General features: G+C 36.2%; 1 protein-coding gene across 3 annotated transcripts in view; it reads right to left on the bottom strand.

Moving 5' to 3' along the window:
* The window catches only part of Rock1 (Rho-associated coiled-coil containing protein kinase 1), a 121,859-nt gene that overhangs the window by 50,467 nt on the left and 43,504 nt on the right, over positions 1 to 27,888 (bottom strand). For all 3 annotated transcript variants that reach the window (NR_171200.1, XM_006254401.5, NM_001389239.1), the window contains exons 3-10: positions 26,715 to 26,815; positions 26,073 to 26,210; positions 24,587 to 24,762; positions 23,022 to 23,106; positions 20,902 to 21,046; positions 20,067 to 20,205; positions 17,905 to 17,996; positions 1,266 to 1,425 (exon numbers count right to left, since the gene is read on the bottom strand). Coding sequence is in view for 2 of the 3 variants with exons in the window: in XM_006254401.5 (XP_006254463.1) it covers positions 1,266 to 1,425; positions 17,905 to 17,996; positions 20,067 to 20,205; positions 20,902 to 21,046; positions 23,022 to 23,106; positions 24,587 to 24,762; positions 26,073 to 26,210; positions 26,715 to 26,815 (1,036 nt within the window). In the remaining variant the exon portion in view is untranslated. The remainder of the gene's footprint in view (positions 1 to 1,265; positions 1,426 to 17,904; positions 17,997 to 20,066; positions 20,206 to 20,901; positions 21,047 to 23,021; positions 23,107 to 24,586; positions 24,763 to 26,072; positions 26,211 to 26,714; positions 26,816 to 27,888) is intronic.

Genomic DNA, 27,888 nt, shown 5'->3' on the forward strand with positions numbered 1-27,888 from the left:
TAGTTAATGTGAAATTAGTTACATATTCAAAGTTAATAATCACTCCAAGTAAGTCAAATATTTAAAACCATACCATGAGAAATAAATTGATGTTTAAAACAATTAAATTACAAGGCTAATAAAAAATGATGTTTAAAACAATAAAAGTTTAAAACAATGAAAAATAACGGGTGTGCAGATTTAAACCAAAAGTACTTTGTTGCATGACACTGGTCTGGCATTTTGTTTCTGTTAAGTAGAACTTACATTCTAAGTTCATTCATTACCTCACTGGACATGTACTTTATCATATTCTGTACCATGGTACTGACCATACATGTGACAAAGAACAAATTATCAAATATATCTGTTGAATGGATAAATGCCAAACACAATGAAATAAGCTAACGGTTAATTTTAATTTATACCTTACGTACATGTAAAGACAGAAGTTAACATTAGAAGTTATCAGTTAGAAACAGTTAACACTGAATGCTTACTTCATGCAAATTGTGTTTTACTATGTTTTTATTCGCATAACCCTTCAGACAACTCAGAATTTAGGTAAGTTGTCCCTATCCTCAGGGGACAGAAACATAACATACAGCTACAGTTATTTGTCAAACATAACACTATAGGTACAATTGTATGTTCTAGATGATGGAAATGCTCATTAAATGTTTTGGTTTTTTGAGGAGGAAGGAGAAACTAGTTTTTCAAAAACTAAAAATTATGGTTTTTCAATAGCATTAATACAGTGATAAAGTGCTAGGTAAATGGATTGTGTTGTTCTGAAATTTCTGGGCAGTTAAATTTTTAAATAAAACTAATAAATGAAATGTCAGTATTAACATAATTATTGGGCTGGAAAGATGGGTTAAGAACACTGATTGTTCTTCTAGAGGTTCTGAGTTCAATTCCCAGCACCCCCATGGTGGCTCACAACCATCTTTAGTAGGATCTGATGCCCTCTTCTGGTATATCTGAAGAAAGCAACAGTAAACATAAAATAAATAAATCTTAAAAAAAAAAAAGTTATTTCATCTGTTATTTTCACTTGAAGACATGCTACACAATTCAACAAATTTTCCTGAAAAACTATATTCTTAACATGAATGAAACAGAAAAAAACCATCAAATGCCAAATATTGCAAATAGAAATTGGTATACTAAAAAGATCTAACTTTAGATATCATTAAACCTACTTAAAAACATTATCTTTCAGAAAATACAGTGAATATAAAAGAATTATCACTTACCCCTAAATTACTGCTTGGTGTACTTACCTACGATTGCTATAATATGTAAATCCTACAAAAGGTAGCTGATTGCCAACAAAAGCTTTTGGAATAGGAAATGTTTCTTCATCTCCTTTATCTTCTTCTAAGTCATCAAAATTACTAGTATCAATGTCACTACTTAAATCAGGCACAACTGGTGCTACAGCTAAAAACAAAAAGAAAGTAGTAGTTCTTTTCACACATAGTACACAAATAAAGTGGCACAAAGATAAAGCAACCCAGCACTGTGGCAAACACCTATAGTACTAGCTACTCAAGAGGCTGGTCAAGTGCTGAGCCCAGGAGTTTAGGGCTAGCTAGACAACTGGTCAACAAGACCAGACTTCATTTAAAGTAAGCAAACAGGATCCATACTAAATCCTGATGATTTCTTGCTTCTAAATAGCATGTCGATCACAACATAAAATGCATTAAATTCTACAATACTAAGATTTACTAGATTTCAAAATTAAATGAAAATTATATATTTGCACATACTTATGTTTCAAGCTTACATTGAATGCTACAAATAAAATTAGGATTTGATATAAAACACAACATAGTTTAAAATACTCATAGGCATTTGAAAATGCATGTGTTAATTTTCAGAACATATAGCTTAACAAAGTGTACTTTAAAAAAAAAAAGGCCATTTTAATTACTGAGTTGTTCTTCTAAGTTGTTAATCTGCTATAGAGAAAACCAAAAGTCAAGATTATTTCTTAGTTGTCTTAGAAATAAAGAGGAGGAAGGGAATCATACATGATGGGGAGTGGTTAATGGGCTTCTTATAAGAGAAAGCATCCACATGAAATTAATGTTTCTAATATCTTTTGGAGCTTGAATATGATATAAAAGGGCACATCTAAGTATAAAGCTAGGCAGTGGCAGGCAGATCTAAGTTTGAGGTCAGCCTGGTCCAGAACAGTCAGGTCTACATAGAGAAACCCTGCTTCAAAAAAACAAACATCCATCTGACTGACCGACCAAAGTATAAAGTCTTTGGTGTAAAAACAAGGGCAACCGAGGGGTTGGGGATATAGCTCAGTGGTAGAGCGCTTGCCTAGCAACCGCAAGGCCCTGGGTTCGGTCCCAAGCTCTGGAAAAAAAAGAAAAAAAAAAAAAAAGGCAACCAAGAAAATACTAGATATCACTACCTTAGATACAATTACCTCACTTTCCTTTAGAGAAAAAGATGACTATGAGCAAAGCCAACTGAACTTGTTTCACTGATTTATTTATATACATGTACTATTTTTCTTTTTAATCACTGAGATCCAGTCAAAAAAATCTATCAAGTTTAATTTTAGGCACATGAAACTAACTGGACAACTTTGGAACAAAGCAACAGAGCTAGCTCAACAAAGCTGAGGCATTAATCAACAGTACCATCAGAGGGAAAAGGGGGCCTTTCACTTTCATGGTCAAATGAACTGTCTGACTAAATAATCCCTCCCCCTCGGTCACAGCAACTGATTTGTAAAATGAGAAGTACATAAAAGATCACTGCTTCCTGAAAGAAAATTATGGTCTCGGCAAAATCCATCTTTCTTATCTTCCCTCCCTCCTTTCGGAATTCCTCTCACTGTTTTATACGTTTTTGAAACCACTCTGGCTAGCCTCAAACTCACTGAGACCTGCTTGCCTCCTGAGTGCTGAGGATTAAAGCTGTGCCACCATGCCCAGTAAATGTACTTCTTAAAGCAGTATCTTTCCATCTAAATTTTTGGTCCACTGAAGGTAACATTTGACAAAATCTGCATTCACTTGCAGCTATCATGAATAGGGGGAGAAATGCTACCGGTATCAGTTAAATACCTTATAATGCTAAGGACAATGGTCCTTGTGACCGCACCCCCAAGACAGATTTATCCTGTCAATTTGCTTAAGTTTCAAAATCTCTTTCTAATACTATCACGTAGTATTTTAAAAAAGCCAACCAGTGTGGTATTTTCTCTTGTCACTACCAATGGACTCCATTTTCTTAAGAGGTATTATTTTAATTTTTAGAAAATAGTTTATTATGCTTTACTTATGTGTATATACATGTCCATGACGTGGCATATTATGGAGGTCAGAGGACAACTTTTAGGTAATGTGAATTCTGGTATAAGTCTTTGGTGGCAAGCACCTTTACATAATGAGCCATCTTACCCACCCATTAGAGTATTTAAAACGTGTCCAGGTTTTTCTTTTTTTCCTTTCTTTATCTTTTTTGTAAACTGTCGAGATGTAAGATATGCTGAGAGAGCTCTGAAATCCTTGCTACTGAGTTGCCACATTTAAGACTATGCATAATGTCACCTAATCATATGAGAACTAGTTAGTGAGGTGAGGTCTACTTTACTGACTTATCATCAACAGTGTAATCAGTTACAGGCTTTGTTAATAACCAATAACCTGATGGGCATTAGGAACACAAAGAAGAAATCCTAAAAACACCTTTCTCTACTGAAGTAAACATTGTGTTGGCAAAAACTGTCAGAAGCAACTTTCTTATGAATTGTATAATCTAATAATTCTTTAAAATACACAGGGGTTGTTTAATAAAGAAAGTGACTCAAAGGACCTAGAAAGAAGGATTAGTGTTAAGAGCATTTGCTGCTCCTGCAGAAGACCCAAGCTCTATTTCCAGTACTTCATCAAGTGGCTCACAAACACCTCTAACTTCAGCTATAGGGGATCAAATGCCCTCTTCTGCCTTTTGTTGACACACACACACACACACACACACACACACACACACGCGCGCGCGCGCGCGCGCGCATGCACGCACACACGCAGAGGTATATACATATACACATAAAGTTTAAAAAAATTGAAACAAAGAAAAAAAATAGAAACCACACCCGAGGATCCCGGCCTGCAGCAGCTCTCTGCTCCCAGACCCCGTGGGAGAGAGACCTCACCGCCTGGTCAGGTGGGCAGTCCTGAGGCTGCAGAGCGGAAGAGATCACCAACACTGCCCACCCCTGCCCACATCCCTGGCCCAAGAGGAAACTGTATAAGGCCTCCGGGCTCCCGTGGGGGAGGGCCCAGGAGCGGCAGGACCCCTGCCTGAGACACCGCCAGAACCTGAAGGAAACAGACCGGATAAACAGTTCTCTGCACCCAAATCCCGTGGGAGGGAGAGCTAAACCTTCAGAGAGGCAGACAAGCCTGGGAAACCGGAAGAGACTGCTCTCTGCACGTACATCTCTGACGTCAGAGGAAAACTCCAAAGGCCATCTGGAACCCTGATGCACTGAAGCTCCCAGAAAGGGCAGTGCAGATCTTCCTGGTTGCTGCCGCCACAGAGAGCCCGAGGGCAGCACCCCGCGAGCGAACTTGAGCCTCAGGACCACAGGTAAGACCAACTTTTCTGCTGCAAGTGACCTGCCTGGTGAACTCAAGACACAGGCCCATAGGAACAGCTGAAGACCTGTAGAGAGGAAAAACTACACGCCCGAAAGAAGAACACTCTGTCCCCATAACTGACTGAAAGAGAGGAAAACAGGTCTACAGCACTCCTGACACACAGGCTTATAGGGCAGTCTAGCCACTGTCAGAAATAGCAGAACAAAGTAACATTAGAGATAATCTGATGGTGAGAGGCAAGCGCAGGAACCCAAGCAACAGAAACCAAGACTACATGGCATCATCGGAGCCCAATTCTCCCACCAAAACAAACATGGAATATCCAAACACACCAGAAAAGCAAGATCTAGTTTCAAAATCATATTTGATCATGATGCTGGAGGACTTCAAGAAAGACGTGAAGAACTCCCTTAGAGAAACACAGGAAAACATTAATAAACAAGTAGAAGCCTACAGAAAGGAATCCCAAAAATCCCTGAAAGAATTCCAGGAAAACATAAATAAACAAGTAGAAGCCCATAGAGAGGAGACACAAAAATCCCTGATAGAATTCCAGGAAAACACAATCAAACAGTTGAAGGAATTAAAAATGTATATAGAAGCAATCAAGAAAGAACACATGGAAACAACCCTGGATATAGAAAACCAAAAGAAGAGACAAGGAGCTGTAGATACAAGCTACACCAACAGAATACAAGAGATGGAAGAGAGAATCTCAGGAGCAGAAGATTCCATAGAAATCAATGACACAACTGTCAAAGATAATGTAAAGCGGAAAAAGCTACTGGTCCAAAACATACGGGAAATCCAGGACTCAATGAGAAGATCAAACCTAAGGATAATAGGTATAGAAGAGAGTGAAGATTCCCAGCTCAAAGGACCAGTAAATATCTTCAACAAAATCATAGAAGAAAACTTCCCTAACCTAAAAAAAGAGATACCCATAGGCATACAAGAAGCCTACAGAACGCCAAATAGATTGGACCAGAAAAGAAACACCTCCCGTCACATAATAGTCAAAACACTAAACGCACAAAATAAAGAAAGAATATTAAAAGCAGAAAGGGAAAAAGGTAAAGTAACATATAAAGGCAGACCTATCAGAATCACACCAGACTTCTCGCCAGAAACTATGAAGGCCAGAAGATCCTGGACTGATGTCATACAGACCCTAAGAGAACACAAATGCCAGCCCAGGTTATTGTATCCTGCAAAACTCTCAATTAACATACATGGAGAAACCAAGATATTCCATGACAAAACCAAATTTACACAATATCTTTCTACAAATCCAGCACTACAAAGGATAATAAAGGGTAAAGCCCAACATAAGGAGGCAAGCTATACCCTAGAAGAAGCAAGAAACTAATCGTCTTGGCAACAAAACAAAGAGAATGAAAGCACACAAACATAACCTCACATCCAAATATGAATATAATGGGAAGCAATAATCACTATTCCTTAATATCTCTCAACATCAATGGCCTCAATTCCCCAATAAAAAGAAATAGATTAACAAACTGGATACGCAACGAGGACCCTGCATTCTGCTGCCTACAGGAAACACACCTCAGAGACAAAGACAGACACTACCTCAGAGTGAAAGGCTGGAAAACAACTTTCCAAGCAAATGGTCAGAAGAAGCAAGCTGGAGTAGCCATTCTAATATCAAATAAAATCAATTTTCAACTAAAAGTCATCAAAAAAGATAAGGAAGGACACTTCATATTCATCAAAGGAAAAATCCACCAAGATGAACTCTCAATCCTAAATATCTATGCCCCAAATACAAGGGCACCTACATACGTAAAAGAAACCTTACTAAAGCTCAAAACACACATTGCACCTCACACAATAATAGTGGGAGATTTCAACACCCCACTCTCATCAATGGACAGATCATGGAAACAGAAATTAAACAGAGATGTAGACAGACTAAGAGAAGTCATGAGCCAAATGGACTTAACGGATATTTATAGAACATTCTATCCTAAAGTAAAAGGATATACCTTCTTCTCAGCTCCTCATGGTACTTTCTCCAAAATTGACCATATAATTGGTCAAAAAACGGGCCTCAACAGGTACAGAAAGATAGAAATGATCCCATGCGTGCTATCGGACCACCACGGCCTAAACCTGGTCTTCAATAACAATAAGGGAAGAATGCCAACATATACGTGGAAATTGAACAATGCTCTACTCAATGATAACCTGGTCAAGGAAGAAATAAAGAATGAAATTAAAAACTTTTTAGAATTTAATGAAAATGAAGGTACAACATACCCAAACTTATGGGACACAATGAAAGCTGTGCTAAGAGGAAAACTGAGTGCCTGCAGAAAGAAACAGGAAAGAGCATATGTCAGCAGCTTGACAGCACACCTAAAAGCTCTAGAACAAAAAGAAGCAAATACACCCAGGAGGAGTAGAAGGCAGGAAATAATCAAACTCAGAACTGAAATCAACCAAGTAGAAACAAAAAGGACCATAGAAAGAATCAACAGAACCAAAAGTTGGTTCTTTGAGAAAATCAACAAGATAGATAAACCCTTAGCCAGACTAACGAGAGGACACAGAGAGTGCGTCCAAATTAACAAAATCAGAAATGAAAAGGGAGACATAACTACAGATTCAGAGGAAATTCAAAAAATCATCAGATCTTACTATAAAAACCTATATTCAACAAAACTTGAAAATCTTCAGGAAATGGACAATTTCCTAGACAGATACCAGGTACCGAAGTTAAATCAGGAACAGATAAACCAGTTAAACAACCCCATAACTCCTAAGGAAATAGAAGCAGTCATTAAAGGTCTCCCACCAAAAAGAGCCCAGGTCCAGACGGGTTTAGTGCAGAATTCTATCAAACCTTCATAGAAGACCTCATACCAATATTATCCAAACTATTCCACAAAATTGAAACAGATGGATCACTACCAAATACCTTCTACGAAGCCACAATTACTCTTATACCTAAACCACACAAAGACACAACAAAGAAAGAGAACTTCAGACCAATTTCCCTTATGAATATCAACGCAAAAATACTCAATAAAATTCTGGCAAACCGAATTCAAGAGCACATCAAAACAATCATCCACCATGATCAAGTAGGCTTCATCCCAGGCATGCAGGGATGGTTTAATATACGCAAAACCATCAATGTGATCCATTATATAAACAAACTGAAAGAACAAAACCAAATGACCATTTCATTAGATGCTGAGAAAGCATTTGACAAAATTCAACACCCCTTCATGATAAAAGTCCTGGAAAGAATAGGAATTCAAGGCCCATACCTAAGCATAGTAAAAGCCATATACAGCAAACCAGTTGCTAACATTAAACTAAATGGAGAGAAACTTGAAGCAATCCCACTAAAATCAGGGACTAGACAAGGCTGCCCACTCTCTCCCTACTTATTCAATATAGTTCTTGAAGTTCTAGTCAGAGCAATCAGACAACAAAAGGAGATCAAGGGGATACAGATCGGAAAAGAAGAGGTCAAAATATCACTATTTGCAGATGGTATGATAGTATATTTAAGTGATCCCAAAAGTTCCACCAGAGAACTACTAAAGCTGATAAACAACTTCAGCAAAGTGGCTAGGTATAAAATTAACTCAAACAAATCAGTTGCCTTCCTCTATACAAAAGAGAAACAAGCCGAGAAAGAAATTAGGGAAACGACACCCTTCATAATAGACCCAAATAATATAAAGTACCTCGGTGTGACTTTAACCAAGCAAATAAAAGATCTGTACAATAAGAACTTCAAGACACTGAAGAAAGAAATTGAAGAAGACCTCAGAAGATGGAAAGATCTCCCATGCTCATGGATTGGCAGGATTAATATAGTAAAAATGGCCATTTTACCAAAAGCAATCTACAGATTCAATGCAATCCCCATCAAAATACCAATCCAATTCTTCAAAGAGTTAGACAGAACAATTTGCAAATTCATCTGGAATAACAAAAAACCCAGGATAGCTAAAGCTATCCTCAACAATAAAAGGACTTCAGGGGGAATCACTATCCCTGAACTCAAGCAATATTACAGAGCAATAGTGATAAAAACTGCATGGTATTGGTACAGAGACAGACAGATAGACCAATGGAATAGAATTGAAGACCCAGAAATGAACCCACACACCTATGGTCACTTGATTTTTGACAAAGGAGCCAAAACCATCCAATGGAAAAAAAGAATTTTCAGCAAATGGTGCTGGTTCAACTGGAGGTCAACATGTAGAAGAATGCAGATCGATCCATGCTTATCACCCTGTACAAAGCTTAAGTCCAAGTGGATCAAGGACCTCCACATCAAACCAGACACACTCAAACTAATAGAAGAAAAACTAGGGAAGCATCTGGAACACATGGGCACTGGAAAAAATTTCCTGAACAAAACACCAATGGCTTACGCTCTAAGATCAAGAATCGACAAATGGGATCTCATAAAACTGCAAAGCTTCTGTAAGGCAAAGGACACTGTGGTTAGGACAAAACGGTAAGCAACAGATTGGGAAAAGATCTTTACCAATCCTATAACACATAGAGGCCTTATATCCAAAATATACAAAGAACTCAAGAAGTTAGACCGCAGGGAGACAAATAACCCTATTAAAAAATGGGGTTCAGAGCTAAACAAAGAATTCACAGCTGAGGAATGCCGAATGGCTGTGAAACACCTAAAGAAATGTTCAACATCTTTAGTCATAAGGGAAATGCAAATCAAAAGAACCCTGAGATATCACCTCACACCAGTGAGAATGACTAAGATCAAAAACTCAGGTGACAGCAGATGCTGGCGAGGATGTGGAGAAAGAGGAACACTCCTCCATTGTTGGTGGGATTGCAGACTGGTAAAACCATTCTGGAAATCAGTCTGGAGGTTCCTCAGAAAATTGGACATTGAACTGCCTGAGGATCCAGCTATACCTCTCTTGGGCATATACCCAAAAGATGCCTCAACATATAAAAGAGACACGTGCTCCACTATGTTCATCGCAGCCTTATTTATAATAGCCAGAAGCTGGAAAGAACCCAGATGCCCTTCAACAGAGGAATGGATACAGAAAATGTGGTACATCTACACAATGGAATATTACTCAGCTATCAAAAACAACGAGTTTATGAAATTCATAGGCAAATGGTTGGAACTGGAAAATATCATTCTGAGTGAGCTAACCCAATCACAGAAAGACATACATGGTATGCACTCATTGATAAGTGGCTATTAGCCCAAATGCTTGAATTACCCTAGATCCCTAGAACAAACGAAACTCAAGACAGATGATCAAAATGTGAATGCTTCACTCCTCCTTTAAATGAGGAAAAAGAATACCCTTGGCAGGGAAGGGAGAGGCAAAGATTAAAACAGAGACTGAAGGAACACCCATTCAGAGCCTGCCCCACATGTGGCCCATACACATACAGCCACCCAATTAGACAAGATGGATGAAGCAAAGAAGTGCAGACTGACAGGAGCCGGATGTAGATCGCTCCTGAGAGACACAGCCAGAATACAGCAAATACAAAGGCGAATGCCAGCAGCAAACCACTGAACTGAGAATAGGACCCCCGTTGAAGGAATCAGAGAAAGAACTGGAAGAGCTTGAAGGGGCTCGAGACCCCATATGTACAACAATGCCAAGCAACCAGAGCTTCCAGGGACTAAGCCACTACCTAAAGACTATACATGGACTGACCCTGGACTCTGACCTCATAGGTAGCAATGAATATCTTAGTAAGAGCACCAGTGGAAGGGGAAGCCCTGGGTCCTGCTAAGACTGAACCCCCAGTGAACTAGACTGTGCGGGGGAGGGCGGCAATGGGGGGAGTGTTGGGAGGGGAACACACAGAAGGAAGGGGAGGAGGGAGGGGGATGTTTGCCCGGAAACCGGGAAAGGGAATAACACTCGAAATGTATATAAGAAATACTCAAGTTAATAAAAAAAAAAAATTCCATCACACGTTCACACATAAAAGCAAATCATAAAAAAAAAAAAAAAATAGAAACCAAACAAGTAACTCGTAACGTTCATGTTTGGGAAATTTCTGTCACTGGCTAACAGAAAAGAGATAATAGCAATTACATGAGGCAGGGGACATGCACTGTGTAAAGCCGGTTTGGACAATAAATAACAACCTTTAGAGGAGTAATGTGATTTTGAGAGTTAATACTATAACATTTAAAGTGTCAAGCTCATAAAAATTTACAAAGCATATATATTTTGCTCAAAAAAAGGACACAGGGAAGTTTTGGAGGAAAAAAAAAACCACCACTAGAGAACTCTAGGCATTTGAACTACTAAATACAACTTTATAATAAGTCTTCTTTATATGTATAAACATTAAAGAATACTATAGACAACGAAGTATAAGGAAGCAGGAGAATGATGTCTTTTTTTTTTTTTTTTTCTTTTTTTCGGAGCTGGGGACCGAACCCAGGGCCTTGCGCTCGCTAGGCAAGCGCTCTACCGCTGAGCTAAATCCCCAACCCCGAGAATGATGTCTTAACTGTTAGGCAATAAAAAAAAAAAGAATAAAATAGCCCTTCTGCCCAGTCTTTTCTGCTGGGACAGACTGCTAGTTAGTCTGTACCCTGGAAGACACCACATCCTGAGGCATCCCAGAAGATCCACTGCGTTTAGAGCATTTGGTAAGAAAGCTCCCGGAAGCTTCTGTAAGGCAAAGGACCTAGTCAATAAGACAAATAGGCAACCTACAGATTGGGAAAAACTCTTCACTAACCCCACATCCGATAGAGGGCTAATATCCAAAATATACAAAGAACTCAAGAAGCTAACCACCAAAAAACAAACCACCCAATCAAAAGATGGGGTATAGAACTAAACAGAGAATTCACAATAGAGGAATCTCGAATAGCTAAGAAGCACATAAAGAAATGTTCAAAGTCCTTAGTAATTAGAAAAATGTAAATCAAAATGACCCTTACACCAGTCAGAATGGCTAAGATCAAAAAACCTCAGGTGACAACGCATATTAGAGAACCACTCTGGAAATCAACTTGGAGGTTCCTCAGAAAAATGGAAATAGACCTACTACCTAAAGACCCAGAAATACCACTCTTGGGAATATACCCTAAAGATGCCTCATCATGCCACAGGGACACATGTTCCATTCATTATGTTCATAGCAGCCTTATTTGTGATAGCCAGAAGCTGGAAACAACTCAGATGTCCCATGACAGAAGAATGGATAAAGAAAATGTGGTTCATTTACACAATGGAATACTACTCTGCTATTAAGAACGAGGACATCCTGAGTTTTGCAGGCAATGAATAGAACTAGAAAATATCATCCTGAGTGAGATAACCCAGACCCAAAAGGACATGAATGGTATGTACCCACTAATAGGTGGATATTAGCAAAAGAAAAAAGTAACATAATACCCAAGATACAGTCCACAGAACTCAGAAAGATCAACAAGCTGAAGGGCCCAAGTGTGGATGCCTCAGTCCCACTTGGGAGGGAGAAGAAAGCAATCACAAGTGGGGAGGGAGGAACCTGGGAGGGAAAGGCTGAGGAGGGTGGGGGGGAAAAGGGATACATGATCTGGTACTGGGTGGAGGACCCTCCAGAATGTACTAGACATGGGAGGTTAGAGACTTTCAGGACTCAAAGGGAGGGACCTTAGATGAAATGCCCTACAGGGGGAGAGGGAACCTGTAGTGCCCTTCTCCAGCAGAAAGACAGCATTAAGTGAGGGATGGGGTTGCCATCCCACAGTCAAAACTCTAACCCATAATTCTTCCTGTCTGGAAGAACTGCAGGAATGACAATGGAGAAGAGCCTGAGGAAAAGAAGGTCCAGCGATAGGCCCAAAGTGGGATCCAACTCAAGGGGAGGAGGCCCCAAGGCCTGACACTATTACTTGAGGCTATGGAGTGCTCACAAAAAGAGATCTATCATGAATGCCCTCTGAAAGACCCAACAAGCAGCTGAAAGAGTCAGATGCAGATATTTGCACCCACCTAATGTACAGAAACTGCTGACCCTCTGTTGAATTAAGGAAAAGCTAAAAGAAGATGAAAAGGAGGGCCACCCTGTAGAAGGGAGGACCAGCAGTCTCAATTAATCTGGATCCCCCAAGATCTCTCAGACACTGGACCATACATATACAGTAGAGGACTGCTCGGTCTGGGTTCAGTCAGAGAAGACACAACTAACCCTCAAGAGACTAGAGGCCACAGGGAATTTAGAAGTCTGGTAGGGCAGGGGTTGGGGATAGGGATATCTTGGTGGAGACACGGGGCGGGGAGAATAAAATCTGGGGTGTGTGTGTGTGTGTGTGTGTGTGTGTGTGTGTGTGTGTGTGTGTGTGTATAAAGGTGGGAAAAAAAAGAACAAAATAGAAATCCTAGCACTGAATGAAAAAGAAGGCAGCCTAAAGGAATTGTGACACACTGTCAACTGACCAACCAACATGTGCATCTAAGACATCTGGCACAAGAGGAGAAAAAGAGGCAGAAAGAGCATTTAAAGAAATACTGTCCAGAGCTCCCCAAATCTGATATAACGTATCAATACACACATCTAGGAAACTGAAGACAAAATAAAGGATGCCTACAGTCAACAGTGTAATCTCAGCCATGAAGAAAAAATAGGAAAAGATAATTCCATAGATGAATTTAAAAGCCAAAACTATTAGTAACTGTTCTTTTACTTGTGTGATTTTTAAAAATTCATATAGAAATAATACAAAACTGAACCAATTAAAAATGGGGAAAATTAAAATTATACAGATGGTCAATAAACAAACATGGAAGTGTTTAACTTCCATGTCATATCAGTAGTCATTAGGAAATTGCAAACCAAAACCACTATGAGATAACATCAGGGTGGGTACATCAGACTGATTGTTCAAAAACAGAAATGCAAAATAATTCTTCAATTCTACTTTGTTGATAGTTACTGAAGTAGACAATCTCCAAGTGTCCGTATATACTCTACATAGTTATAAAATAGCCATAATGTAACATAACAAATATATTTCAAAATAAACATTGGTGGAAGAATAGCTAATAAGCTGGAGAGTAGAAAAATCTAATATGTTTAATAACTGACAAATGGATTTAATGAAATGTCACACATATAAACAATGGTTAACTATGATTAATACTGGGACTGGAGCGATAGCTCAGTGGTTAGGAGCACTGACTGCTCTTCCAGCAGTCCAAAGTCCAATTCCCAGCAACCACATGGTGGCTCACAAAGACCTGTAATGGGATCTGATGCCCTCTTCTGGTGTATTTGAAGCCAGCTACAGTGTTATTCCTATACATAAAATAAATAAATAATTCTTAAAAAAACAAAAACAAAAACTATGATTAATGCTGCAACAAAGATGAGACAGATATCTGCTAGGTCAAACCAGCCAGTCATAAAAAGGTAAATACTAAAGTGTTCTACTTAAATGAGATACCCTATATAATCTAATTCATGGAGACAGAAATTTACACAATACTTACTGAGGGCCAATTGGGCAGAAGAAAGGAGAATTAGTATTTAATGAATAAATATTTTTAAATCTAGAATGGTGAAAGTTCTAGAAAAACAAAATGATGACAGTTGTATGGCAATGTGTCTCTCTGTGATGCTAGTGACTAAAAGTTAAACAACTCAAGGACAGAATTTTGTCATGCCTACTTTACTAACCAAGAAAGGGAAAAAATTACTTATAATCAAAATTAATTCATTACAATGTCAACAAAGCCTAAACTTTTAAAGAGCCCTGAGTTGCAAGCCAGGCCCTAAATTTTTTATTAACAAAGACCACATTATTAATCTTTACCATGAAAATGTAAAATTCTGAGAGGCTGTATTAGTCTTAATAAGTCCAAAAGATTCAGTACATGTTTGCTTTTTGCTAAACATACAGGACATTAAGCAGACAGACAGACTGTCATGGATAGTATCTTATGTATTTCTCAACAGCTACAAATAGATTAAGCAAAGGCAGTATTTTACTTCCAATGAGATGGTGAATAAGAAATGTTTTGCAGGTCACCACATTATTGTTAATATAGCATTATTGTGTGTAATAAATAGTGGATTACATACTTTCATACACAATTTAACTGCTAATATGTTACTTCCTTTCATTTCTTTTAAATATTTTAAATAGGAAAAAGGTCATTAAATGGTACATAATATTACAATGACCAAGGGCTAGAACCTCACACAGATTTGGATCTGAATGAATCCCTGTGCTGTCACTGGCTCATAGCATGTGGTAGTGTGGTAAAGTTTGTTTTCAGGGGAAAGGGTGTTTTCATTTCCTTAGTCTTCTTTCTTCTTTTTTTTTTTTTTCTTTTTTTTTTTTTTTTTCGGAGCTGGGGACCGAACCCAGGGCCTTGCACTTGCTAGGCAAGAGCTCTACCACTGAGCTAAATCCCCAACCCCCTTAGTCTTTCTTCTTTCTTAATCTCACAACCCTGTTATTTCTTCAACTCTATCTCAAGTAAATATAAAAGTAATTTTATAATCTTAATATTTTATGACTTTAAATAAAAGGTGAATAGATTCAAGAGACTTGGAAAAAGTACTTACTGCACAATCAAGAAAAACAGGTTGACTAGGAGACTAATTGTCATGATGACTTTAAAACATTTAACTTAGATTGGTTTTACTAAATTAGTGAAAGAGAGCAATTTTTTCCTTAAAAAAGGAAATTCAAATATACTAAAAGCATTATTAACTGAAACGGTAAAGACATTCAGCCATTAAGAGTATTAGCTGCTCCTTGGGAGCCTGTTTGGTTTCTAGAACCCATACGATGTGGCAGTGCACAACTTTCTAGAGCTTCAGTTCCAGGGACACAACACCTTCTTGTCTCTGGAGGCACCAGGTACACACATGGTGCACATACATACATGTAAGAAAACATCAAAGTAATAAAAATAAGGAAATCTTTAAAAGGAATTATAATCATTATAATGTAGGTTAGTCAGTTCAGTTCAGAAGAAATCAAAGCATTCTTGGTATTTTAGGAGTGGGCTGTGACGACAGGAAGAAACAAGGAGAAGAAATTTGACAGTAAGTTCTACAGCTTTTAGATTTTTAATAATCACAAAGCAGAACTGGTTAAGTTTAGGAAAAACTATTAAAATGCTCCTAAGTCTGTTGCATCTAAAGAATAATAAAACCATAAGGGCAGGCAGGCATATGGCTCAGTGGTAGAGCGCTTGCTTGGAATGCATGAAGTCCTGGACTTGATTCTCACTATTATTAAAAAAACAATAACAACAAAACCCCTCTAAGAAACAGCAATGAAGCTCTTTAAAATAAAAAGAAATGACAAGACTAATAAAAATGACAAAAGCCAATAATAATCTTCAAGTATAAAGTTCACTTGCTTTAAATACATAAATTCACTTTTTTCCACAAGTAAAGGCAGTTTTATTAAGGACATGTGAAGTATAAGTAAATGACATAAATTTGGACCCAAATTTCCACACAACTATGAGCTTTACAAGGAGGAACTTTGTTTGACACTGTTATTCTTCCAACGCCTAGAATAAAATCATGCTTGGCCTGCAAAAGGGGTTCGAATACCTTGCTTCATATACTTAATATCAATTTTCAAGCATATATATAATATTTTATATATAATAAATATAATCATATGTTTACATACAATACTTATACATAAAACCATCCTATTTTTTAGAATGGTTTATTATGCAGTTTATTGTTCTCTGCTGTACATTTCTTGACTGGATATAACTGTTAATAAGATCTCCCAAGGCCACACTGCTGCTACAGCTTCTCTAATAAGCCTGCAAGTACAGTCAATGACAGACACTCTTTGCTATAGTACAAGCTACCAATCTCTGGAGTACTTTCCCTTCTTCTTGAGTAATTTTATAGTGTAGAACAATATATGCTATGTTGTAAGCAATGTACCTGCTTCTTTCAGTTATCGCTGACAACTAGAATACAACACTAAAACTAGCAAATCTACATCATGAACTTAAAAATTAACTGTAAAATGTTCTCTTCAAGTAAGAACTACTACTCATTGTCTCAATGAACTCCACAGTCCTAATGTTCCTAACACTATCCAGGAAATCTCATTTCCATTACTGTTCATAGGTGGTGGGCTAGCAGAACTGTCCTTTTTTTAATAAGTAAAAATGAAACAAAACAAAACAACAACAAACAAAAAACTTCTGAAACTTCAGTATTGAAAAAAATGAATTCTTGTTCTTCTAAGTCTGGGTCATCTTTAGTGCTATTATATAACTTGATGCTAATGTACAGCATAACAATCTAATAATCATAAAATTACAATATATAATAAAATATACATTTAATATATTTTACATAATTACATATATATGATTAGATAATATGCAATCTGATTTTTATATTATATAGCACATATTATACATAATTATATTACAAATATTATATGTGATTTTAATATAACTATTATATAAAGTTTTCTTCAGATTACTTTATAATTTAACTTTGTTTTATAAAAAATAGGAAAATGTTCTATAAGAACTGAAAATTAGGGGGCTGAAGAGATGGCTCAGTAGTTAAGAACACTAACTGCTCTTCCGGAGGTCCTGAGTTCAAATCCCAGCAACCACATGGTGGCTCACAACCATCTGTAATGTGATCTGATAGGCTCTTCTGGTATGTCTGAGGATGGCTACAGTGTACTCATATACAATAAACATTAAATAAAAAAAAAGAACTGAAAATTAAATTGTAGCATACTAAATTTATTTCACAACTGCATTTCTACCCCAAGTTAAAATGTAAACATAAATAAAACTGAGTTATATTCTGGACTTAGCGTCACCTTTCAGTTTAATTTTAATTGAATTAGGAAAAAAGCTTGTCCATTTGTTCCAACTTATTGCTTTCATATAGAAATAACTAGGCCTAAATGAAGAGCAACTCAAAAATGCTCAAGTATCAACTGTGACTGAAGAGCCCACCCATTTCTATCAGAATGGCATGCTGTGCAAGGGGCATGACGAGAACAGCTCCAAAGCTCTCCAGAACTATCAACTGTTCTATTTTTTTTTTTTTTTTTTGGTTCTTTTTTTTTTCGGAGCTGGGGACCGAACCCAGGGCCTTGCGCTTCCTAGGTAAGCGCTCTACCACTGAGCTAAATCCCCAGCCCCTCAACTGTTCTTTTTAACTAGTTTAGGGAATTTCATCAATTGTACATAAATATTTTGAAAGACAAACTTACTATAACAACTTTCAAATACTCTAGAATGTCCAGGGAAAAAGAACTTACTGTCTCGGAGCGTTTCCCAAGCCCACTGATCATTTTTGAAGAAGAGATGACGTTTGATTTCCTCTACACCATTTCTGCCCAATCTCACTTCTCTAGAGGAGAAAGGTAATCATTTAAGATCTTATTATAGCTTGTATAGATTTGTTTATGGCAGAACAGCAAACCTGAGCAGTTCTGTCACCTATAAAATCTATTATCAGCAAAATTTTCAGAAAATAAAGCACAGACTGATATTAAATAAATTTTATTAAAAAAGGGAAAAATACATAAAAGCATGAACTTGTTCCTATTTTCTGTTAATAAAACCCATATGAAAATATTTATATGATTAATCAAACACAATGACTTTTAATTGTTTTTAAAGCCTGTGGTAAACTTTTAGTATAAACAACTTTAATTCATATCAAATTTTATCCAAAATTCCAGAAACATTTAAAATTTTAATTTCTACTTTATTTTTAAAAATTATTCAGCATTTTTATAAATTAAAACCTGATAATGGGGAAAGTGACTACCGTATGTGTAGAGAGGCAGGAGGAGTGAAAGCTCAAGACCAGCTAAAGCTACGCTGAGGCTGTAGTCCAGTGACAGCATTTAGAGTCCTGGGTTCAGCCTACAGCCAAACTGTCATTCACATCCATCTTAAAATGAACAGAAACAAAACCTCAAAGTATCATTAGCCCCCTTTTAGAAAACATCATGAACTAGAATTTGCCTTCAACAAAAGGGAAAACGGGGACTTGGTGCCACATGTTATCTATCAAGAGTTTAATTGGAATACCGTCAAATCCAAATTTTTCAAAAGTTAAAAACATTGCTTTGTATGTATAACAGTTTGTTAGCAGTTTTCGCTGCTTTCACTCTTTTTCAGGGCAGATTCTCTAGCATATAGAGCTTACGCCTCAATGTAATTACCACTGCATAATATCTATTTTCTCACAAAAGAACTATGAGGTTACTTGAAGTAGATGCCATGTAACCTGTTAATTCCTATATGACTAGCACCAAACATACAGCACAAGATAGTTCCATACATTAAAATGTAAAAATCTAAATAAAAATGTGTCTTTCAAGCTCTAAACGACAATACTGAGGATAAACTAATTTTAATTAAAGTAATCCTCAAATTAAAATATACTTATAAGTACTAGGCTTCTGCTAGTACTTAAATTAATAATATCTGATCAACATTAAACATGATTTTGTTTTTTGTTTCTCAAATAATTAGTGCATAAACTAAAAATAATTTAATCCAAGTTCTTACATAAGTAAGTACTGAACTAAACTCTCACTTTCCCTCTCCTGTATCTTAAGTCCTAGATTCAATTTCCAGCACTATAACATATTACAGTGAACTACAAAAGTATATGCAAAGTCCCACTTTTTAAATTCAAAACACATATATTCATAAGCACTTGTTACATCTGGAAGGCACAACAGCTATGTCTACAAGAAAGGCATTCATTTAAATACTATAAATTACCAAAGCAAAACTGTCATAAATTGAAGGAATGTTATCACTTTTACATAACTAAGAGAAACATGCCTTCCATTAGTATAAATCAGTGATGAAAGATGCATCCAAATTCCAGAGGTTTTACTACATCAAGAATAAAAAGGGGGGAAAAAAACCTAGCTGGATGTGGTGTCAGGTAATGTTAATCCCAGCACTTGGGAAGCAGAAGCACCTTGTGAATTCAAGGCCAGTTTGCTTTACAAAGTGAGTTCCCAAACAGCCAGGGCTGTGTGGGAAGGAAAAGAAATTAGGATTCGATAATTATCAGTCTGATAATTTAATCAAGTTAAAAGAATTATCTGGCTATCAGGTGACTGCTTTTGTGCACTAAACTGACAGACAGAAAAGATACCAGAAAACCCTAACCTTGTATCAGGCTTTATTATCGTAAACTTTCAAGACATCAGCTTTTATATTCTAATAGTTCACCTGCCAAGAGAGGTCAAATATGAACCTTAAAAACTGAGCAGCAAAATGAGAATGCCTTAGAACTTAAAGAAGTATATAGGCTGATGAGATGGTTGCACAGAAAAAGTGCATGCTGTAGGAGCCTGACGACCTGAATTTGAGAAGAGAGAGGGCTAACTTGTATGCTGGGGCGTGAGCATGTAATAACAGAAGCAAACTCAGTGTCAAAATTATTTACCTGTCCGTAAGGAAGGCACAAATGAGATTTTTCGCCTCTTTTGATATGTCATTATCATCAGGGAAAGTAAGTGAATTTTTATGGTTCATAATTTTACTGTACGTCCCAACCAAAGAATCTGCATAAAAAGGTGTATCACCTGAAAAACAATGACAGAAAAACATATACAAAAATACGTTAAAGGAAGAAATCAGTTACTTGGTTTAAAAAAAAATACTTATTAAACTAAAAGTATATATTTAATATAGTAAAATAAACACATCACAAAATTAGCCTGTTAAAGACCTTTTAAAAGAGACAAAACAGTCGGTCCCCAGCTCCGAAAAAAAAGAACCAAAAAAAAAAAAAAAAGAGACAAAACAGGTTAGGGATCTTGTTTATTTCCTACAAAATTTTTTTTCTTTCTTTCTTTTTTTTTTTAATTAACTTGAGTATTTCTTGTATACATTTCAAGTGTTATTCCCTTTCCCTGTTTCCGGGCAAACATCCCCCTTCCCCCTCCCCTTCTCTATGGCTGCTCCCCTCCCCATCCTCCCCCCATTGCCGCCCTCCCTATTTCCTACAAATTTAATATTTTAAGTATTACATGAGAAAAAGCCAAGTGGTGGGTTTGAGATGAAAAACATTAGATACTTAAAACAAAAACAGGAGTTAGAGAAATGCCTAAAGAACACTTGTGTTACGCAGGACCCAGGCTCTGTTCCCCACCTTCTGAACTGTGCAGACACTAGGCACACACGTGGTACACAGACAAACATGAGATGAAACACACACACACACACACACACACACACACACACACACACACACACACACACAGCCCTCCTTTACTCACCTACAAGCATTTCATATAAAAATACACCAACTGACCACCAGTCACACTCTCGTCCATAATAGCCATCACCGCCTTGTGATTTTAATACTTCAGGTGAAATATAATCAGGTGTTCCAACTGCTGTATCACATCGTACCATACCTTCCTAAAAGGAGCAGCAAGCCTGGATTAGAATTTAATTACCTTTAATGGTTTTCTTCTTAATATAACCCAAAGAAAAACTGTGTTATAAATGCCTTATCAAAATTTAACACATTATTCACAATTGCTATCAAAGACAGTCTAGAAATCCATCATTAAATGAGTAGAAACAATGCAATTTATCCAGCTATATAAAAAGGTGAAATCATGGCATCTTGAAATGAATGATCTAGAAGCAAAGTAAGTCAGACTTAAGACAAATGCATTTCTTCTCTCACACACTGAATCTGGGTTTAAGCTCATGCGTGCATACACACACACACACACACACACACACACACACACACACACACACACACGTAAGTATGTATGCATGTGTACACACAGGCAGAAAAGAGACCAAGAAAAGAAAGGAGGCAAGGGAAGCAAAGAATGATGATAATGGAGCACATGGGACATGAAAACCGAGGAGAACACTATTCACAGGAGGGGGACCAATAAGGAAGCACAGGGTGTTGCAGATGAATACAAAGGATAATACATGGAAACAGCACAGTAAAACTCACTTGTATGTGCTAACAAAAATATTTTTAAGGTGCAAATTTGAAAAAAAACCTAAATGTAAATCATACATAGATACTGCATTCACAACCTAATTATGTATCACTGAGTGCACAAAACCATGTGTTTGTTTTATAGTACTCACAAGAGGCCACCACTTCATACTCTAACCGCTAAATGTGATGACTGCATAGCAATTCCAGAGACAAAATCAAGGCAAACAGGTTGAGATTATATAACAAATCATTTTAGTGCATATAAATACTTCATTATTTTTAACCAAAATATCTGACTGATTTAGCCATGCTAGAAACCATGATAAAAATACACAGAAGTTAACTGTACAGATATGACATGGACCAGTATATAAGGCAAATGACTTGATAGTGTTAACTCAAAGTAACTACCAGATCCACATTTTAATGTCCTCTTCCTAATTTGCATGTAATGTTTCCTTTTAATTAACATATCTTTCAAAATAACTGTACATTTCTAGCTATTCTGTTTTGAAATATAATACATTAACCTTTACAACCAAAGAAAAAAAGGTAGCATTTTCCTTTCAGCTGTATGTATTAGTATACAGTGAATGTAAGTTTCTCTTACTTTTAAACTGTGACAAAATTTTATGTTAAGACAACTAAAGTTTTCATATTTCTAAGACATTTAAATCTAATTTTTATGAAAATCTTAATGTTAACACTTAGTGACATTTACACTAATACCATTTCTAGTGTCAGTAATGTATGTGACAGAGCTGTTATGAAAGTGTCAGTCAATATGGCAATCTATCTACACTTACCCTAGAGAGGGAAAACTACCTACTAGTTAATGAATACAACACTGAAACTATGGTGTTAAGAACAACAAATATATCACATTGATTTTTGACAAATCCAGATATGGTTAGTGAATTCTTTTGTTTGTTTTGGTTTTTGAGACAGGTTTCTGTGTACTCCTGGCTGTCCTGGAACTCTGTAAACCAGGCTGGCCTTGAACTCAGAGATCCACCTGCCTCTGCCACCAAAGGGCTGGGATTAAAGGCAAGGACCATACCCCCCCAAGCTGGTTAGGGAATTCTTTTTGGGGTTTTTTTTTTTTCTTTTTCGGGGCTGGGGACCGAACCCAGGACCTTGCGCTTCCTAGGTAAGCGCTCTACCACTGAGCCAAATCCCCAACCTCTTTTTGGTTTTTTTTTTTTTGAAGATTTACTTATTTTTATGTCTATGAGTACATGTGAGTGCTCTATCTGCATATACACTTGCTAGATGATTGTGAGCATGTGGTTGCTGGGGATTGAACTCTGGAAAAGCAGCCAGTGCTATCTTGCCAGCTCCCACAGTTAGTGTATTCTTAATAGCACTTTCTAAAGAAATACCCTCTTCAATTAAAAACAAAATTAGAATTTTGAAGTTAACCTTATTCATCTTCATACAAGTACCAAAGTCGGCTAACTTCAAATGTCCAGACTTATCCAGCAGCATGTTGTCAGGCTTCACATCTCTGAGGGAGGGAAAGACAAACAACAAAACATTGATCAAACACATCAGACACGGATAAAAACTAGGAAGCAGTTACTGTACATCAAATCCTCTTAACCTACCTACACTGCATGTGCTTCTTATCCACACCTAGAAACTCAAGTACATCAAAACATTCCTTTACACATTGACTTTTTAAAAAAACAACAAAACAAACAAACAAACAAACAACCCAAAACACAGTTTGGTTTAGTTGTTTGTTTTTCGAGACAAGGTTTCTCTGTATAACCCAGGATGTCCTGGAACTTTAGACCAGCCTGGTCTCTAACTCAGAGATCTGCCTGTCTCTGCCTCTGCCTCTGCCTCTGCCTCTCAAGTGCTAGGGTTAAAGGCCTGAGCTATAGTTTGATGGTAAGAAAATGAGTAACTTGAGAGATTAAGCACAAAAATACATGTCATCTAGAAATAAATGTCAGACAAAACATTATAATAAGAAAGGTATGAATGACCCCAGAACAGAATCTAATTCACTTTCACTTGGGATTCCTGATATGCAGCACAGTAGCTGTACATAAGACTCAAGGGATGTTTTCACAATAAATTAAATTACAATGAATGTACTTTTAATTATTCATTACTTTAATAAACTGTATTTAAAATAAATCCCAGCTTCAGCCCTCTCAGGAGCTACTGGTAGCTAATGTCTGCCTGGGGTTCAGTGGTGTTGCCACTGTAAATGTTTATGTTCCTGAAAATAACACCTCAACTACTCTATAAGCAACCTCAGTTAAAGTGGTGTTTGCTTTATTTATGTATGAGAGTAGTTCATGATTTAAATCCCCAAAATATGAAACAATATTTTCATGTAACCATTCTAAAATGGTTTCATGACCTTGTGCTTGGGAGTAAATTTAGACACAAATAATTCTGTAGAGAACCTACTAAGATAAACAATTTTTTAAAGATGCAAAAATTTTCTAGGTGTAATATAAAATTTAATTAATTATTTGTCCTTAATTTTTTTCATTTTTAAGGGACTCCAAATAAGACCATGACAGACCATAGTATGGATACCAGAAAAGTCATAGAGGCGTAAAAAGATATTAAAGTATGAGAGAAATTGATTGGGTACAGGAAAATAAGTAGGGGGACATGAAAAGGTAATGAAAAGGTAAGTATGATCAAAATACATTATATACAGGTGTGATAAAGAACAAACCTATTATGTATAATATAGTAATAAAATGTTCACACAACATTTAGAAAGCACTTTACAATTTATTTTTTAATGTATAATATAGAAGTTATAAAATTAGACTAAGATTATTAAAGAATATTATTTATAACAAGATTAAACTAAATGCACTACAATTCTAAAATGCTATCTGTATACAGGGGAGGAAATGAGGTATTTTGGAAATAGGAAATATTAAGTGATGTTTACATTTTCTTTCAACTACTCCTTTTAAAAAATAAGAAACTGAAAGAATTGCTATCTTTACCTATGAATAAAACCCATGGAATGGATTGCATCCAATGCGAGAACTACTTCTGCAGTATAGAATCGTGCCCACTTTTCAGGCACATCGTAGTTGCTCATCAGGTTTACAAGGTCTCCACCAGGCATGTACTCCATCACCATATAGAGATATCGGTCATCTTGGAATGCATAAAAAAGCTACAAATTAAAAAAATTAGAATGATTTTTGCAGCATTTTGTTTTCATATAAAACCTGCTAAAGATACTAATGTAAAATGAAAGGAAATGGTTTAATTGTAGAAGAGCTATAAGTTCAGGCTAACTCAGCGCAAGCATAAATGCCACAAGAATACTATACACACCAAAGAGCTATAAACTGAATATTCCAAGAGGCAAATGGAGTCACTTCCTCTTCACAGCTCTAATTTTTTTTTATACTGAGAGGTTTTTATTTCTAACAGTTTCAATAAGAACAAACAAATTTCTTAGGCAAGGAAATACTGTACTTCTGGTTTTTAACATGCACATGAGACGTTTAGTGTTGACTTTACAATGAACATCAGAGCTCTGAGGTCTGATAAATTGGGCTTTGGCTCCACTATAGTGTATTAGCTGCCTAGCTCTGGAAATCTGCTTAGCCTCTCTATCTCCATGTTTCTGACTGACTGTAATCTCTTCTACAAGAGGATAAGGAACTAAACTTTTTTACTTACAAACTTACTACTCAATAGCATCTGGATGCCTGGTTGCTGGCACAGGTTTACCAAGTTTCTAGTAAACAAAATAATCAATCATTAACCTCTAACCTAATAACAATTGACTTTCTGGACTCTTAGAAGGAAGACCAAATCATTAGCAAGAAACTAAGAATATCAAGCATTAATCTATTATGTGTTCAGAGCTGAAGTTAAAATAAAAAAAAAAAATCAAACAAATTTTAAGTAAACACAAGTTTAGAACAAAACTAAAAAGCAAACCCCAGGGAAAAAACACCAGACGTATAAAGATTTCTTAAAGCCTTCATGTTTCATTTTTCTCAACAGGTTTAATCATTTTAGTTACATGTTTAAATTATTTCACTTATTTTGTATGTTTGTGTGCTATGTGTGTGGTGGTAGAGTCACATTCCTTGGTCCTGACAACTTAAGGCCAACACAGGATACTTGTGGACTTAGTGAAACTCAATCTTCTGATTTCCCCATTGTTTAATTTAAATTAGAGACACATTTGCATAACTAGGCAGTTAAAAAAAGTAAAGGGACCTCATGTTTACACAAAAAAATATCATTATTAAAGATAATGTAGAATACTTAAAGCAGATTAAATTCTACAAAAAAGTAATCATTTTGTTCTCACTTTTCTAAACATAATTCAACAAAATAAATTTTGACTTTAAAAATGACCATTTTACAACCACTAATAAGTTATTACTGTTCTAAAAAATAAACTTCTTAGATATGTTTTTAACAAACCAGTACAGCATTAAGAAAATATAATCAAAACCATACCTGAACAACCCAAGGACTATTGGCAAATGCCATGATGTCCCTTTCTTCCCAGAAAAAAGCAGAATCAGATCTCTTAATCATTTCAAATTTGCTGAGAAGCTTCATAGCATAAACCTTCCTGGTGGATTTATGCCTTACCTTTAAAATTGAAAACAAACCATTAGTTAACATGTAAAGCTCAATGTTTCATTCAACAACTTACTACATGACTTTCATATTTAATAATTTAGCTATTTCTGTTTCTTCTCTTCTGCTCACAATTAGGTAGTGTAAAGACTTTAATTACCAGAATACAATTAAAAATAAAATAAATCAACAAACCCTCTGGTTCCTGTATTTCCCAGTTTGTCCCATCATATATGCTGCCCTATTCACTGAACTTTATTCCATAGCACTCTACATAGAATTAGGAGCAAAGGTTTTGTTCTGTGAGACAGAACACGTTTACTGCAACGCTTGGAGAAACAGTTTCCGACTACTATGGTATCTAATCTAAGGTTTTGGCCTTACGCAAAAATGCCAGCGCCATTTTAAGAAACAGTTCTATGAAGACAATTATTTTTCTAAATGTGTTAAATGGGGTAATGCTTTTTCATTTAAAAAAAAGTTGTTTTAAAGAAAAATCTGAGTAAGGTAACCTACCAATTGAACTTCTCCAAATGCACCTCTGCCGATTACCTTTACTACTTCATAATCTTCAGCTTTCATCCGTAAATCTCTAATTTTATTTATTGTGTCTTTATCTGTATGAAAAATATAATTAAGTCACTAATGCATTATTATAATAAACACTACTTATTTTACAACCAAATTACTCAAAAACACAATAAAAAAAGATCACTTCATTACAAATTAGGGCTGGGATGTAGGTCAATGGTGAAATACTTACTGTCCTCCGTTTAAGCTCCAGTACTCTATCACTTGATATCATTGATATATGTGAAATTTAAAGTTATAATATAGAAAAATACTTAATATGCTGAGAATTGTTTCAAATTCAGTAATGATTTCACTATCGTACCGAAAATTTTAATAGAAACCTAATGACAAAGTTTTAAACACTAAAACTGCTGAGGTTTTATTTTTTATTTTTTAAAGAAAGTATCTTATGTGTCCTACATTTACATAATACTGGTGGTCAAACCCAGGGCTCTGTTTATGCTAGGCAAGTGTATTTTACCAATTGAACTACATGCCCAAGCTAAATGCAAATGCTGTATTATTATTATTATTGCTAATGACAATAATATTATTATTTCTGGTATTTTAGGTAAATATCAGATCTTATTAAGAAAACATAGGTAGATGTTTTATATCAACAAATAAAAATTTGTTTATGTTGTTTATGTGAATCATGTAAGATGATCCTTTAAAAAATATATAAATTCTGGCTGGGAATGGTGGTAAATGCCTTTAATCCTAGTACTTGGGAGGCAGAGAAAGATTTCTGTGAATCTGAGGCCAGCCTGGCCTAGAGTGAGTTCCAGGACAGCCAGGGCCACATAAAAAAACCCTATCACCCCCCCCCCCAAATATATACCTGCCAAAAACCAAATTCAATATATCAAAGGCACATGTACTAAGGAATAAAAGTTAAATTTCTAACTGGCAATCTTTAAACTTGTAGCATTAATCTGAAGCTACACTTGAATTTAAAACATGTAGTGGGGAATTAATGCAATTACTTATATCAACCTGTCATGCTACAGATAACAATAATTTACAAATCTCCCCCTAGATAGTTACCTCCTAATTTGGTCCTAGATTAAAATAGTGCTATTTTTTTAATCCCTGAGGGTCAACACTGGAGTGAGAT

The sequence above is a fragment of the Rattus norvegicus genome, chromosome 18 (assembly GCF_036323735.1).
Source record: "Rattus norvegicus strain BN/NHsdMcwi chromosome 18, GRCr8, whole genome shotgun sequence".
Classification (NCBI taxonomy): Eukaryota; Metazoa; Chordata; class Mammalia; order Rodentia; family Muridae; genus Rattus; species Rattus norvegicus.